At 42.0% G+C, this 12,356-nt stretch overlaps 1 protein-coding gene across 9 annotated transcripts in view; it reads left to right on the top strand.

Moving 5' to 3' along the window:
- ARVCF (armadillo repeat gene deleted in velocardiofacial syndrome) overlaps positions 1-12,356 on the top strand; it is a 227,007-nt gene that overhangs the window by 144,690 nt on the left and 69,961 nt on the right. For all 9 annotated transcript variants that reach the window (XM_021413325.1, XM_021413332.1, XM_021413333.1 and 6 more), the window contains 2 exons: positions 600-758; positions 8,396-9,003. In XM_021413325.1, the coding sequence (XP_021269000.1) occupies positions 600-758; positions 8,396-9,003 (767 nt within the window). The remainder of the gene's footprint in view (positions 1-599; positions 759-8,395; positions 9,004-12,356) is intronic.

Here is a 12,356-nt window from a genome sequence, read left to right as displayed (position 1 = left end):
AGCAAAGGGAAGATGTCAGAAGAGCAACATTCCACGTAATTCAGCAGTTAATTTTCAGCTATCCGTTTTAGATTATCATTGCTTTGGACAATTTGAGACAAGTGTCAGTTTGATAGTAGGTCTTGATGTTTTATAGCCTTCTGTAGTCTGAAACTGAGTGTATTTTATCAAATGGAATTAAACTTTGAATGTTGTGTAAGATAGACTGCTCTGAAATCCAGTGGTCTCATTCAGTGCAGAACAGAAAGAATGTTTTATGTACAAAAATTCCATTCCTCCTACACAGGGCACTGGAGAGGAAGCTTAAGACAGGCTTAAATATAAGGCAGCAGTCTGTTAGCCTGTAGTGGGTTGTGTCTAAATACAAAGTTCATTGCAGTGCACTCACGTGATTTCCATTTACTCGGTTGAGTTCAGTCATACTAGCATAGTTGCATGGTTGGTTTTTTTTTTTTGAGACATCAGATTCTTCTTTCTCTGAATCTCTATTTGCAAGTTGTTAGGTAAAATGTGTTATTCGATTGAAAAAGATGGAATCAATAAGGTACATACGCCGTGATGGTAGAAGGGAAAAATTAATTTTTTGCTTGCTTCTTTAGGAGCAAAGCCCCAGTAACCAGACATCTATAGCAATGATGCAAGAACCTCAGGAAATGGTGGAAGAAACAGTTACTGTGGAGGAAGACCCAGGCACTCCCACTTCCCACGTGTCTATTGTCACTTCTGAGGATGGAACAACAAGGAGAACTGAAACCAAGGTGAGAGGTTAATAACCAACAGAGAAAATGGGAAAATACCGCTTACTCAGGAAGTAAAAGAGGGTAGCATGAGTGGTGAGAATCATGCCATTGTGATCCACAATTGTGATCCTCTGTGATTTTAAGTATGTTCTCTTTGCCAGCAAAGCTGAGTTTTTTTTGTCAGTTTGTTTCTGTGTCTGGTTTGCTCCCAGTCAGCTGTGCTGATACAGCTGTTCTTGGAGCTGTGAACTGAGCGGCAGAAATTACCCAGGTTAACCAAACAAAAACACTAGCACCCATTCCCAGATTGTTAATTATGTTAAGTTTCACTTTATTTTACTGATACAGTCCACGGCATTGCCCTGCACTTTACAGAAGTATGAGAATCAGATGAGATGGAAGGTACACACTGAGCATCTGTTTAAAAAGTTGTTAGTTAAAAGATATAACTGGCCTATTTTCTGCTTGTCAGAAAAAACCTAACAAAACCCACACTTTCATTAGTCCTTCCAATAATCTAACCTTTTCAGATGTGACTTATTTGAAAGAAAGTCTACTTTCTTTCTAATGGCAACAACAAGTGTTGTTTGCAGGAGGGAGGTGGTACAATTACAGTGGTGATGGACACCTTTTTATATGGACTAGTAGTAGTGCATGTTTTTAGGGAACTGTTACTGCAGCTCTGCAAAGGAGTAAAATAGCTATGACCATAAAAATAGAGTGGAGGCCGTGTAGTAATCCCTAGATAACAGAACTGCATGGACTGAAATAGTTTGAAATAGTCATGCCACTGATAAATCTGCGTGTTTGTCATAACAGAAAAGGTACAATTTTCTCCTGTGCAGTATGCCTGCTGTTTTTCCATCTTCCCAGAGAAAAGATGAGTGGTGGCTCTAAAACAAGCCATTATATCTGCACAGGGGAAAAAATGGAAGAACAGCATCCCTACAACTGCCTTTCCATTTCAGAGGGCAGCGTTCTCCTCTTAACTGTAGTTCACTCCAGACACTGGAGTACGTTAAGAACAGGGAGAGGATGCATAGTTGTCTGACTCTGGTTTTATGTTGTTTGAGATAACTCTACTGACCTCTACTTACTTACGAGGTGGGCTCCAAAAGTAATGCCTCCTATTTATGTGGGCCCACATTGTCAGAGGCACTCACCAGCGCTTACTGAACTTTGAAGGAGACCAAGCAGCAGCTGTGAGCAATGGGTGGTGCATTTCAGCAGCGGTGACAGTGGGTTGTTTCCTCTGGTGTTTCCTCTGGTGCAGATTTTTAGGAGTGTGGCATGCAGCTCTTGTTTGCTGCACAGCTGATGGTGGTGACAGTGCTGAGAAGTAGTGTTTTGTAGCTGAGAATTTGCTCTATCCAACCGCGTTATTGTGCTCTTCGCATCTGTTGTAGTTTCTATGGAAATGAATAGGAGGCATTACTTTCAGAGCAACCTACATGCTATCTGGAGCTGTTTCCTAGTATTTCATTGCTAAAAAGACTGACTATTTAAATACAGATTTGTATATCTGTATATCCAGCTGCTGAGAAAGTGCCTCTGAAATGTCAAAACACAGATGGGGTTGGCTTAGCCCTAACCCTGCTGAAAGAGGCACTGAGTCTCTGCTGAAGCTGTTGCTGTCTGTGAATGGTTTTGTTTTGACTTTTCCTTGCTGTGATAATATGGCATAGGGTTAACAGCTTTTAAATATGAAAACAAGATCAGATTTCCATTGTATTTTTATTTAATCCCATTGTTTACAACTTGTGTTTGGTTGTGAACGTGAAAATGCGAACCGTTGTCGTTGGAAGTCCATAGCGTCCGTTAAGTGTCCTGGGGTTAATTGGCATTGACTTACTATCACTTTTAATAGGTATCATTGTGGTGCTCTTATAGGTCATGCTATTATTTACTAGTGCCTTGCGGGGAAAATGAAACTTCTTCATACCTTCTGTGTGGTGACAAAATTCTGACCTTGCTGTTCAGGTGAGAATAGTGAAGGAGAGCTTCTGTGCGATGTGAGATGCAAACCTGTCTCCTGAGCACGCAGCGTGCTGCAGGAGCAGTGTTCCTCCTCTCATGAGTATAGGAGGGGCAAGGGCTGAGGTGCTCGGCCTGGTCGGTACCGTGCTGTGCTGCACACACAGGGGTACGTGGGCAGTTTCCGTCTCCCGGGGCTGCTCCTTCGTGTCTGAACCAGCTCAGCAGTCGGGGCTCTGGGTTGGGACCTGCTGAATTTGATGAGTTCGAAGTTTGGCTGTCAGGTAGAATTTCCACTGTATTATGTCAGTAAAATAGGTCCTGAAGGCAGAAATTTCATCCTTCCTGGTTTAGCATCTGCCCTGTAGAACAGGCCAATGCTGTTAGAATTCTGCCTTTTAAGACTAACTTAAGGATTGTTCATTCGTGTGGCTGTACGCACCATGGAGTTCAGTAACGAGTGGGACAAGCGTGGCCTTGTTTGTGGTGTCTGTGCTTTTTATCTCTGTAAAGAAACAGCATTTCCTATGGTAGGGAATCCTCACATCTGTTTGCATCAGTAATCTTATCTGCTACTTCATGAGGGTGGTAGTTAATTTAAGATTAGTTAGGTTTGCGCTTACATGTTCAGCTTAGTAGGAGTTTTATGCTCCACTGTTGCACTTGCTCTCAGCTTCTTTGGAGAAAGGTTCAGAACCTGTCTTTGTTATCTCTGTAATTAGAAGGTTCTGCTGGCCAGTGGCAGTCACATTTTCCAACCTTGTTTTACAAAGGAGGCGTTACCACACATGGCTTTCTCTGACAAAGTCACATAGGGCGTCTTTTTAAGAGCTGTAGAGACCAGAGGAATTTTCCTGGTGTGTGCTTTCCTTGCTGCATACCCAGTGTGGAGGTTAGTTAACTCCATGTGATTTGGTATGTATTTTTGGACTCTGTAAAAGGAAGCTAATGTTTATTTTTGCTACATTGTACAAAATAATGCCTATAAATGATTCCCCTTGAACTGAAGCATAGCAAAAACTATAAATGTGTTTGATCCTTTATGGTGCTGTTCCTTGTTTTCTTTTTCAAATCCCCCCATGTTGTTTGAAAACCATAATTTACAGAGGTTCCTCTCTCCAATAATACATGAAGTAAACCACTTGAATGCAGAAGCATTGACAGTTTGTGCTTTCCCCCCATATCTCTGAAGATGCCTGCAGCAGGGAAGCAGGAAGAAGCATAATAGAATTTAATATTTGACATATTTTAAATAGAGAACATCTGCCTTCTCAAAAATGAGATATCTGAGTAATTTTCCCCAAACTGTTATTATCTTACTACTGTGCTGGCTAAGTCCCTACATAACATTCAATGCACAAAAGATGTATCACATAATGCTTCACTTCAGCTCTCTAATCTCTCTGGAAGCCAAATACCTATCATGCTCAAACAGTGAAAGTCACCTTGGGGAGAGGACTGCCGCTGCTCGTCTGGAGGCTGCCGTGTCAGAGGAGCCTGTCTGCAAGCAGCCGAAGAGAAATGGAGTAAAACAAACAGGATTTGTGTGTTCCTGTTAATGCTTGCTCTTTTCTTTCTTTAGGCACCTTTTATTTTTATCTTTGTTGAAATGCAAAAAGATCTGAGAGCTTTATGTCACTTTTATTCATTGATAATGATGTTTTATGGTGGCAAACTGTAAAATCCATCAGTACACTGAGTTGTTTCATTTCCAGGCCATCCATTTGCCTTGTCCTCTCTAATACTCAGGAAGGCCAGGTCTTTCCCAGCAGCGATTACTGCTGCTCTCCCTTCCTAGCACCAGTAACTGGAAGGTGCTCATGGCTTGAAATCTTCAGCTGTGTTGGTGCCAGCTACGCCAAGATGCGGTTCTGTGAAACTGCAGAAAATTCGAGAGGAATTAGGTAATAGGGTTGGAATGGATTTCTGCTGAAGCTGAGGGTCCTTTGAAAAAGTGAAACACTGAGCTTAAAAGTGAAGAGGAAAAACTTGAGCTGTTGTTTTGAAAACCTATGGGGTGAGTTCTTACACCGCCTTTAATAGAAAGGTAATACCTTCACCCTGCTTGGGCTGATGAATTTTTACAGTCCGTAGTTGAAAAATGAGCTCTTAGAAACGTCAGAACGCCTTTATCCTTGCACATTCTTTCTCATCTGTTTTTGTTTTATGGCAGAGTTTCAACAAAATTTTTAGCCTTGTCAGCTTTTATAAAGTACTTAATTCAAGGGGGGAGGCACAAGAGAGGGGGGGGATACAAAAGTGAAAAACAAAAGCCCTCCATAACGAGATGGAAGGTGGGAATTGTGCTTGTAATAAGTACTTGTTAAGATGACAGCCTTTGATGGTGACAGCACACTTCCACTGAAATCTCAATACTGTCTTTCCCCCTCTGTCTGAGCACTGTGCACTTGGAGGAATCTGTGTGTACCACCTGTATATGAGAACAGTGAGTTCACTCCTGGGTTTCTTCAGGTCTGTTTTCCTATCACTTTCAGACAAAAGGACAAGGAACAGAAAAATGCAGAAACTGTTTCAAATGTATGAATATTTCCTTTGTATCTTGTGGACAAGCATCTTTCCAGGAACATGGCTAATGACAATATTATCATGAGCCATGTAGGGGAATTATTTAATGAGCAAGATTATTGCCATGTGGGGTTGTGGGGAAACAGCAGCAAGGTCAGTGAACTTGCAGTGTGCTTGTGTTCCTGTTTGGGGCAGAGGAAAGTGCTGAAGGCACCCTTGTGCTGTCCCTTTAAGAAGATGGGTGATTGCTGTAGGATTTGGCCTCCAGAGGGCTTGAATAAGTTGGAATATTGGAACTTGTTCTATTTTTTCCTGTGTTTGAAACGTTTATTTAGTTTGCTGGAATTACAGAATTGCAAATAGGTATTTTAAGCATACTCAAATAACCTTTCCATAGAGAGGAAATCCGAAGCTCTTGTCTGTCAGTCTGGGGGACTGTAGCACTGAAGCAGCTGAGCACCCTTTGATCTGTGATTAGGGGAAGAAACTCTTTGGATGGATTTTCTGTAGATAAATGGGGGGACTCCGACTGCAGCATCTCAAAGTAACCTGTATCTCTGTATTGTTCACTACTGCATACCTACAGAGCAGAGTTCATCCTAATAAATTGGATGCGTCTGGAGGATCAGGTGGCAGATAAGGCAGTCTGCTGGGTCTCCCATTTGGAATTGCTTCGTTTTCTCTGGCTAATGTATTAGTATTAAGGAAACCACAGAAATGTTGGGAGAGAAGATTACTGTGCTGTCAGCTATCCAAGACTGCCTCTCCTTTTAAGAAATATAATTGAAACATTCCCTTGAGCTGGATTTCCTGAAATAAAGGTTTATTGTTTTCTTTTGCTTGGAAGCCTGATAAATGGACCTTCCTCTGTGTGCTGGCTAATTGCTTCCAAAAAGCTTCCCTTTATTGTCCTGTAGGCAGCAACGTCTGTTTATCGCAGGATAAATCTTCTGTTTCAGTGCCCAACCCTGACAAATGAGGCGTAGTGCAAATACTCCCTCTCTCAAAATACGAACAGACTTGATTTCGCCCCCCCCTCCCACAATGCCTTTAGCATTATTGAGTGCTTTTATGCTATGAGAAACGTGTGCTTTGGTGCTAGGGTGAAATGTTCCTTTTTATGCTTCTGACGAAGGTTTCTTGATTGTGCTCATTCCTTCTGCTTGTTAATAGTGGGAACATTCAGCAAATGATAGCGCTGAAGCTGTGCTGACATTGTCAACTTGTTCTTACTTGTGCTGGCTGATGCCAGGGGTGTCTTTTTGACTAGCACAGCCACTGAAAGCTTGTCTGTGCTCAAATAAACAAAAAGGGGGCAAACCGGGGGAAAATTGCAAATAAATCCTGCATTCTCTGTTTCTGTACTCTGTAGAGTACTGGAGCATGGTTGAAAAACTCTGATTTAATTAAATGTAAATCACAAATCATGTAGGAATCGATTTTCCAAATGTTCTGATTTTCTACTTAGTCTCTTTTGTATATGTGTACCAAATGTTTGTAGACAGTTGTCTTTGCCATGACATGACTCTGTTGTGTTACCCCATCCTGTCTGATAATAATGATTCTCCAAAAAAATGAAACAGGAGAAAACAAGCAAGTGTCCAAACTGGCAGCAGTGATGGTGGCTGAAGACACGCTGTCGTGACAGCTCCCTGCAAAGCACTTCTCCAGGGATCTGAAAGGTCAAAGCTTGTTCCTTCTTCTGTGCTGTTGCTGCAAGCATTCGTAGTGTATCGTGTATCTTGCACTGTCTGGTCTAGAAAATATTGTGAAAAATTGCACGTGACAAACTGTGCATGCATTGCAGCATACGCCTTGAGAAGGAAAGCCTGGGATTTGATTTAATATGTCTGGCTCCTGTTGAGTAGTGCTGAAAGAACGGGCTTCGTGTGGTTACATGAGCACTCTTCTTGGCATCAAGAAAGCTACTTTTTTGTCCCTTACCGTGCAAAAGGATCAGTTTCTGATTCATACAGCTGTTGAAATGCTACCTTACTTCCTGTTATTCACCTTAATAGTTCACAACCTCAAGAATGTTAAAGCCCGGCACTTCTTGTCCAGTTTTGTCACTCTTGCAAAACTCACATGTTTCAGGCCTGAGAATGTTGCTTTTTCTCCTGTTAGAAGATCACTTATGAGCATGCTACTTTGAATAAAACTTTTGTTTCAAACTCAGTAGGAGAATGCTGAGCTGTGTTCCACTTGTTTATGTCCACATTACAAAGAGCTACTGTAAGCTGCCCCAAATCTTTTTCATCCTTAAATGTCGTCCAGTTTCATAAATGCCATGGCAGCAGTCATGCTGGTACTGAATGGAGAGTTGGGAGTATTGTGCTCAGATAATGAGCAGAAAGCATTGTTGGTTTCCGTGTCAAAAATGGATTAGTTTATAGCTCTTAATTCCTTTATTTTAGATACTACAATACATTCTTTTAATTAAAAAATGGTGGAGGTGGAAACTAGCATCTTTCCTGAAACGTACTTACTAAGGAAATCCCTTTGAGATCAAGAGGAAAGTTTTCAGCTGTGGCCCAAATTAGACACTGAGGTAGTGTTGGTACCTGGCTATGCTTTATTCAGCATTGTGGTACTACTTAATTATGCGGTTGGAGGGGAGCCATTTGTGCTGCTTGCCATCTCACAGGATTTCATTAACTCGTTAGCCTGCAGAATCATTTGGTCACAGGTGTCTCTAGGAAAAGATACTGTTTGGGTGAATTTCTCCCGTTTGGGATTATCTGTGTGAAAATATGTGGTGAGAGGACACGCCTGGAGCTGCTTCAAGAGGTGTAATCTGATTGTTCTGTTCAGCAGCAGCTTGTCCAATCTGGTGCCAATCCCTATGCTTAAACGCGAGGCTACAGGTCACAGGATCTACTTGGGCTCCAGAGCCACTGAGCAACCCAGGAATACGTGGTAGTTACTGTTGCACTTGGTGCACATTTCACTCTGTTTCTTTGAAAACCAGCATTATTTACAGATGCCTGTTTCTTTCTGATACTTGCATTGGAAACCCAAAATTGCCGGCAGTTTTGTTGTGTGTTCTTCCAGTGTGTAGTCGACTTACGTGTATTTGTTTACTGTACTCGCTCCCTTAAGTCTCATTACATTGTTAATTTTCTCTTTGATGAACATATTTCTTTACAACTTCACAGGTTACCAAAATGGTCAAAACAGTCACAACTAGAACAGTGCGTCAAGTCCCGCTTGGACCCGATGGCCTGCCGTCAATGGATGGCTCGTCTCCCATGGGCAGCTACACAGATTCAATAGACAGAAGGTATATGAAGAATGGGGAGCGGTACATCACGCCACAAGCATCGTCCACGTTAACCAGGTCTTACAACAGCTACAATGATTCCTACCCTGACAGCCACGAAGGCCAATATCGTCCTTATATCAGTCATGATGGTTACGGAGATCTAGCAGATAGCTACGGCAGCTTGTCACGTGGCATCAACTACCGTCCTCGCTATGCCTACATGCCAGGAAACAGTTACCGGCCAGATGATGGGAGCTTCACTTTGCCAAGCAGAAGGGATAACTATGGTCCTGTTGCCCAGCCTCAGGTACCAGTGGGCAGCAACGCTGACTTGAACCGCTCTCAGCCAGAACGCTTCCAGCCAGAGCCCTATGGACTAGAGGATGATAACCGCAGCCTTGGAGTAGATGATGAAGGATATGAACTGGATCCTGACTATTCTACTGTGAATCGAAGGACATCTGCAGGTGTGCCAGAGAGAGGAAGACCTCACAAAGCAAGGTAAAAATACATTTGTTTCTTACAGTGCTATCTGCAGCAGTTTTGAACCCTTAATGGTCTGGTAGGGTCATAGTTACTTGGCAGAAAAATAATACAGTGGTTGGGTTGTGGTCAACATAATTGTTAGAATGAAATAAACGCCTTAAAAGCTCATAAGTGGGGAAACTGAAGGATGGAGCGAGAAAGGTCTTACACAAGAGACAAAAAATAAACCAGTTTGGGATTTCAGCGTACTTGTGATTTTGGCTAGAGAAATAATCAGCATTTCTCAAAAGCAACTGTGGGCAAAACCAGCATGTCCTAAACGTAGGAGTAGGAAGAGAAAGTTGACCCATGTGGAGAAGAGGGGAGCTGCCCTGCTGTGCTGAGAACAAGGTAGAATGCATCATCTCGTTAGCCAATAAATAACTGCAGAGTGGCCATGAAATACAAAAGAGAATGACTCTAGTGCTCAAAATCCCTCTCAGTGTGTTTCTGGACCACTTTATTTAGGCTGAATTTAGCAAGAAAGAGATGATTTCCTGGAAGAGGGATAGGTTTTTTTCTTCCTCAAGAAGAGGTGTGACTGCACTGAATTTTCCCTGTGCTATCTCACACTGGCAAGGTGAAAAAGGGTCGTGTAATCTTTGAGACTTCTGGTGGGTCTGGTTATGTGCACATCTGCCAAACAATAATTCTGAACAGCTGGTTGGTTGCAGATGAGCTGATAGCTGGTGATGAAGGGATGCTTCATTATAGAGAAGCTGTCTGGTGAGGTGCCTGACAGCCTCAGCTCCTGGGCCTGTGCTTATCATACGCCCTCAGCTGTGTGACAAGGTTGTGCTGAACCTCAGTAAAGTACTTCAGCGTTTGTAAGATCAGATTGTTATTTTGTCCTGTCAGTCTAAATAAAGGGGCGATAAGAGCATCTGTGTTGAACTAAATGTAACTGAAGAGACCAATCACAAATTACTTCTGGTTCAATCCCCTTCCCAAGAGACGTGCTATTTTATGCTGTTAGTCGTTTGTGCTGTGCTGTCACCTCTTGCATTGGAGGCGTGTCTGGGGCTTACTGCACAGGAAGGACGTGGAGCTTTGGGAACAGGTTCAGAGGGAGCTCTCCTGTTTGGAGAAGTGACATTGCTTATGGTTTCATTCATCCTCCTGTAGCTCTGTCTCCCTTCACGTTTCTGGAAGTTCGTTTCAAAAGGAGTCAAGCACAATGCAAATTCTCATCCATATAAAAAAAAATTAAAAAAAATAAAGAACAAGGTGACAAGGCATATCTGCCAGAACCCTCTTGAGGTCCCTTCTGGCATCTTTTCCTGACAGCTTACTAACCACTGGGATCACGTTGAGGTTTTATGGGGCTAAAGTGAATGCCAGCGGGTGCCAAGACACTGATCCATTTATCAGACTTCTGTTTCTGCTCCTCTGCATCTAAGCAAAGTTCGCAGTTCTAGTTAAAGCAGTCAGGCAACAATGCTTGTAAAGTTTTATTAATATTCTTCAAACAATATTCATGATAAATAATTGAATGCATTCTTAGAACCTGCCCATATGCATTTTTAAAGTGTATTTTTTAAGCATCCCTTTGATTTATTGTTCCTTGCGGTTTGGATAGGACCAATTTACCATTTTTGTTTTACATTCCTTTTGTTGTGAGTTTTTCCATATTTAATATGATCAAGAGGATTTGACAAGCAATTAGCCTGACTGTGGCGGCAAACTTTAGCTTGTGAGAACGCAGGATTGTGTGAGGGCCTCTTCAGATGTAGTTGCTTGCTGACATTTCAAAGAAATACTTGAGCAATTCAGTAAACCTGTGTTTCAGATATGCTACTGCTCTGCCAGAAACTAATGATAACAAATAGCGCTTTGTACTCGATGGGGGTAATTACTACTTGATTATTTCTCTCTTTTTTCTTTTGACCGATGTTATTACTTGAGGAAATGATGAAATGAATGTGATAAATTTATGGCACCTTTGGTTTCAAAACGCTGGTCTGTGTGGCGTAGGCCCGATACCGCGGCCATTAGGCCCCTGCCTCACGCTGCCGTGCACCTCGGGCCTCCTCACCGCGCAGAGCTGCAACAAACAGAGCCCTAGCTGACCTGCTGCAGGAACAACGTTATTCCTTCTTTCTCTTCCCTCTCAGAAGTTTTCTTCCCAGTTTGCTGCTCTCGTTTTCTGGTGGATTAAAATAGAATGAGGGTCCTTCCTGTCAGTTACTAGTGCTGATGCTGTTCTGTCTCAGAGGATAGAACGGCCTTTTCTCATCCAAGTCTCTGGTAGTGAATTCTGGCTCCATGTGTGATAGGCGTTGTCCGTAGGAGATCCTAGTCGAGTGAATTACAGCTGTGGATTGTTCTTCCCACCATGTTGTGCTCCGTCTGACTGATCACAGAGATGACTATCTGTTGTGCTCCTCTCACCCCCAGCCTCCATTTAAGCTACCTATGTTTCGTTTTGAATTGGGAAGAACCAGACGTCTCCACGTGCATCTGCTGACCAGACAAGTGCAAATACTGCATCTGTTTGCTCTTCCATGCACGTGGCTGGGTTTCTTTCTCGTTTGCTTTTGCATTGAGTCTCTGCTGTAACCTACATTTTCTTCTGAAAAAGGAGGTCCTGGCGTAACAAATTATGGTGAGGAAAAGGCATTTGGGTGTGTTATATTGATCTAATAGTACTCAGATTTATTTGTGATGGTTTTTACATAGCTGTAAATAGCTTTATGTCCCCTTTTTCTTCATTGAGTAGGTTGTCTTCATTAAATAATGGTTATTTTTATTATAGTTTTTAAAAATATGTAGACTTATGGTGTTGCTGGGTTTTCGGTATATAGCCCTTTCTAAAAGAGAAGCAGGAATTACTGGATATTTTTCATTCACAAAAGATATCCCAAGTATTACTTGAATATTTTTGATCATTACATTGAACTTGACACAAACGAGCAGGAAAAAATGGCCAGTCATAACTTACCCTTATTTTTATCATCTTCTGTTCAACTTCAAGTCTTTTACTTTTGTAATGACTTGTTTCCATAGCACATCACTATGGTTTGTACTTGTACTAGCATTCGTGGGATTTGTTTTTCCCTAAAAACTCGGGAGCAGCTATTGCTACTGTGTATTCCAGTCCAGACAGGATATGAATTTTTAATTTTAATGGAATTAACAACAAAAAAGCTTTCTGCTGCTCAATTTTCTATGGCAGAAGCCTGATTTAAGAGACTGATGCTACGTGTTGCTGGTTATTTCATGATCTAAGCAGCTGTCACTGGGAAATGGGCCACGTTATAGGTGAAGTAGCTGTAACATTAGGTCTCTTTTGTTTTGTTGTGTAGAGACAGCATGGGAATACTGGTATC

Source organism: Numida meleagris, chromosome 14 (assembly GCF_002078875.1).
Source record: "Numida meleagris isolate 19003 breed g44 Domestic line chromosome 14, NumMel1.0, whole genome shotgun sequence".
Lineage (NCBI taxonomy): Eukaryota > Metazoa > Chordata > Aves > Galliformes > Numididae > Numida > Numida meleagris.
The sequence above is the reverse complement of the archived record's forward strand: the minus strand, read 5'-3'. Positions and strand labels throughout refer to the sequence as shown.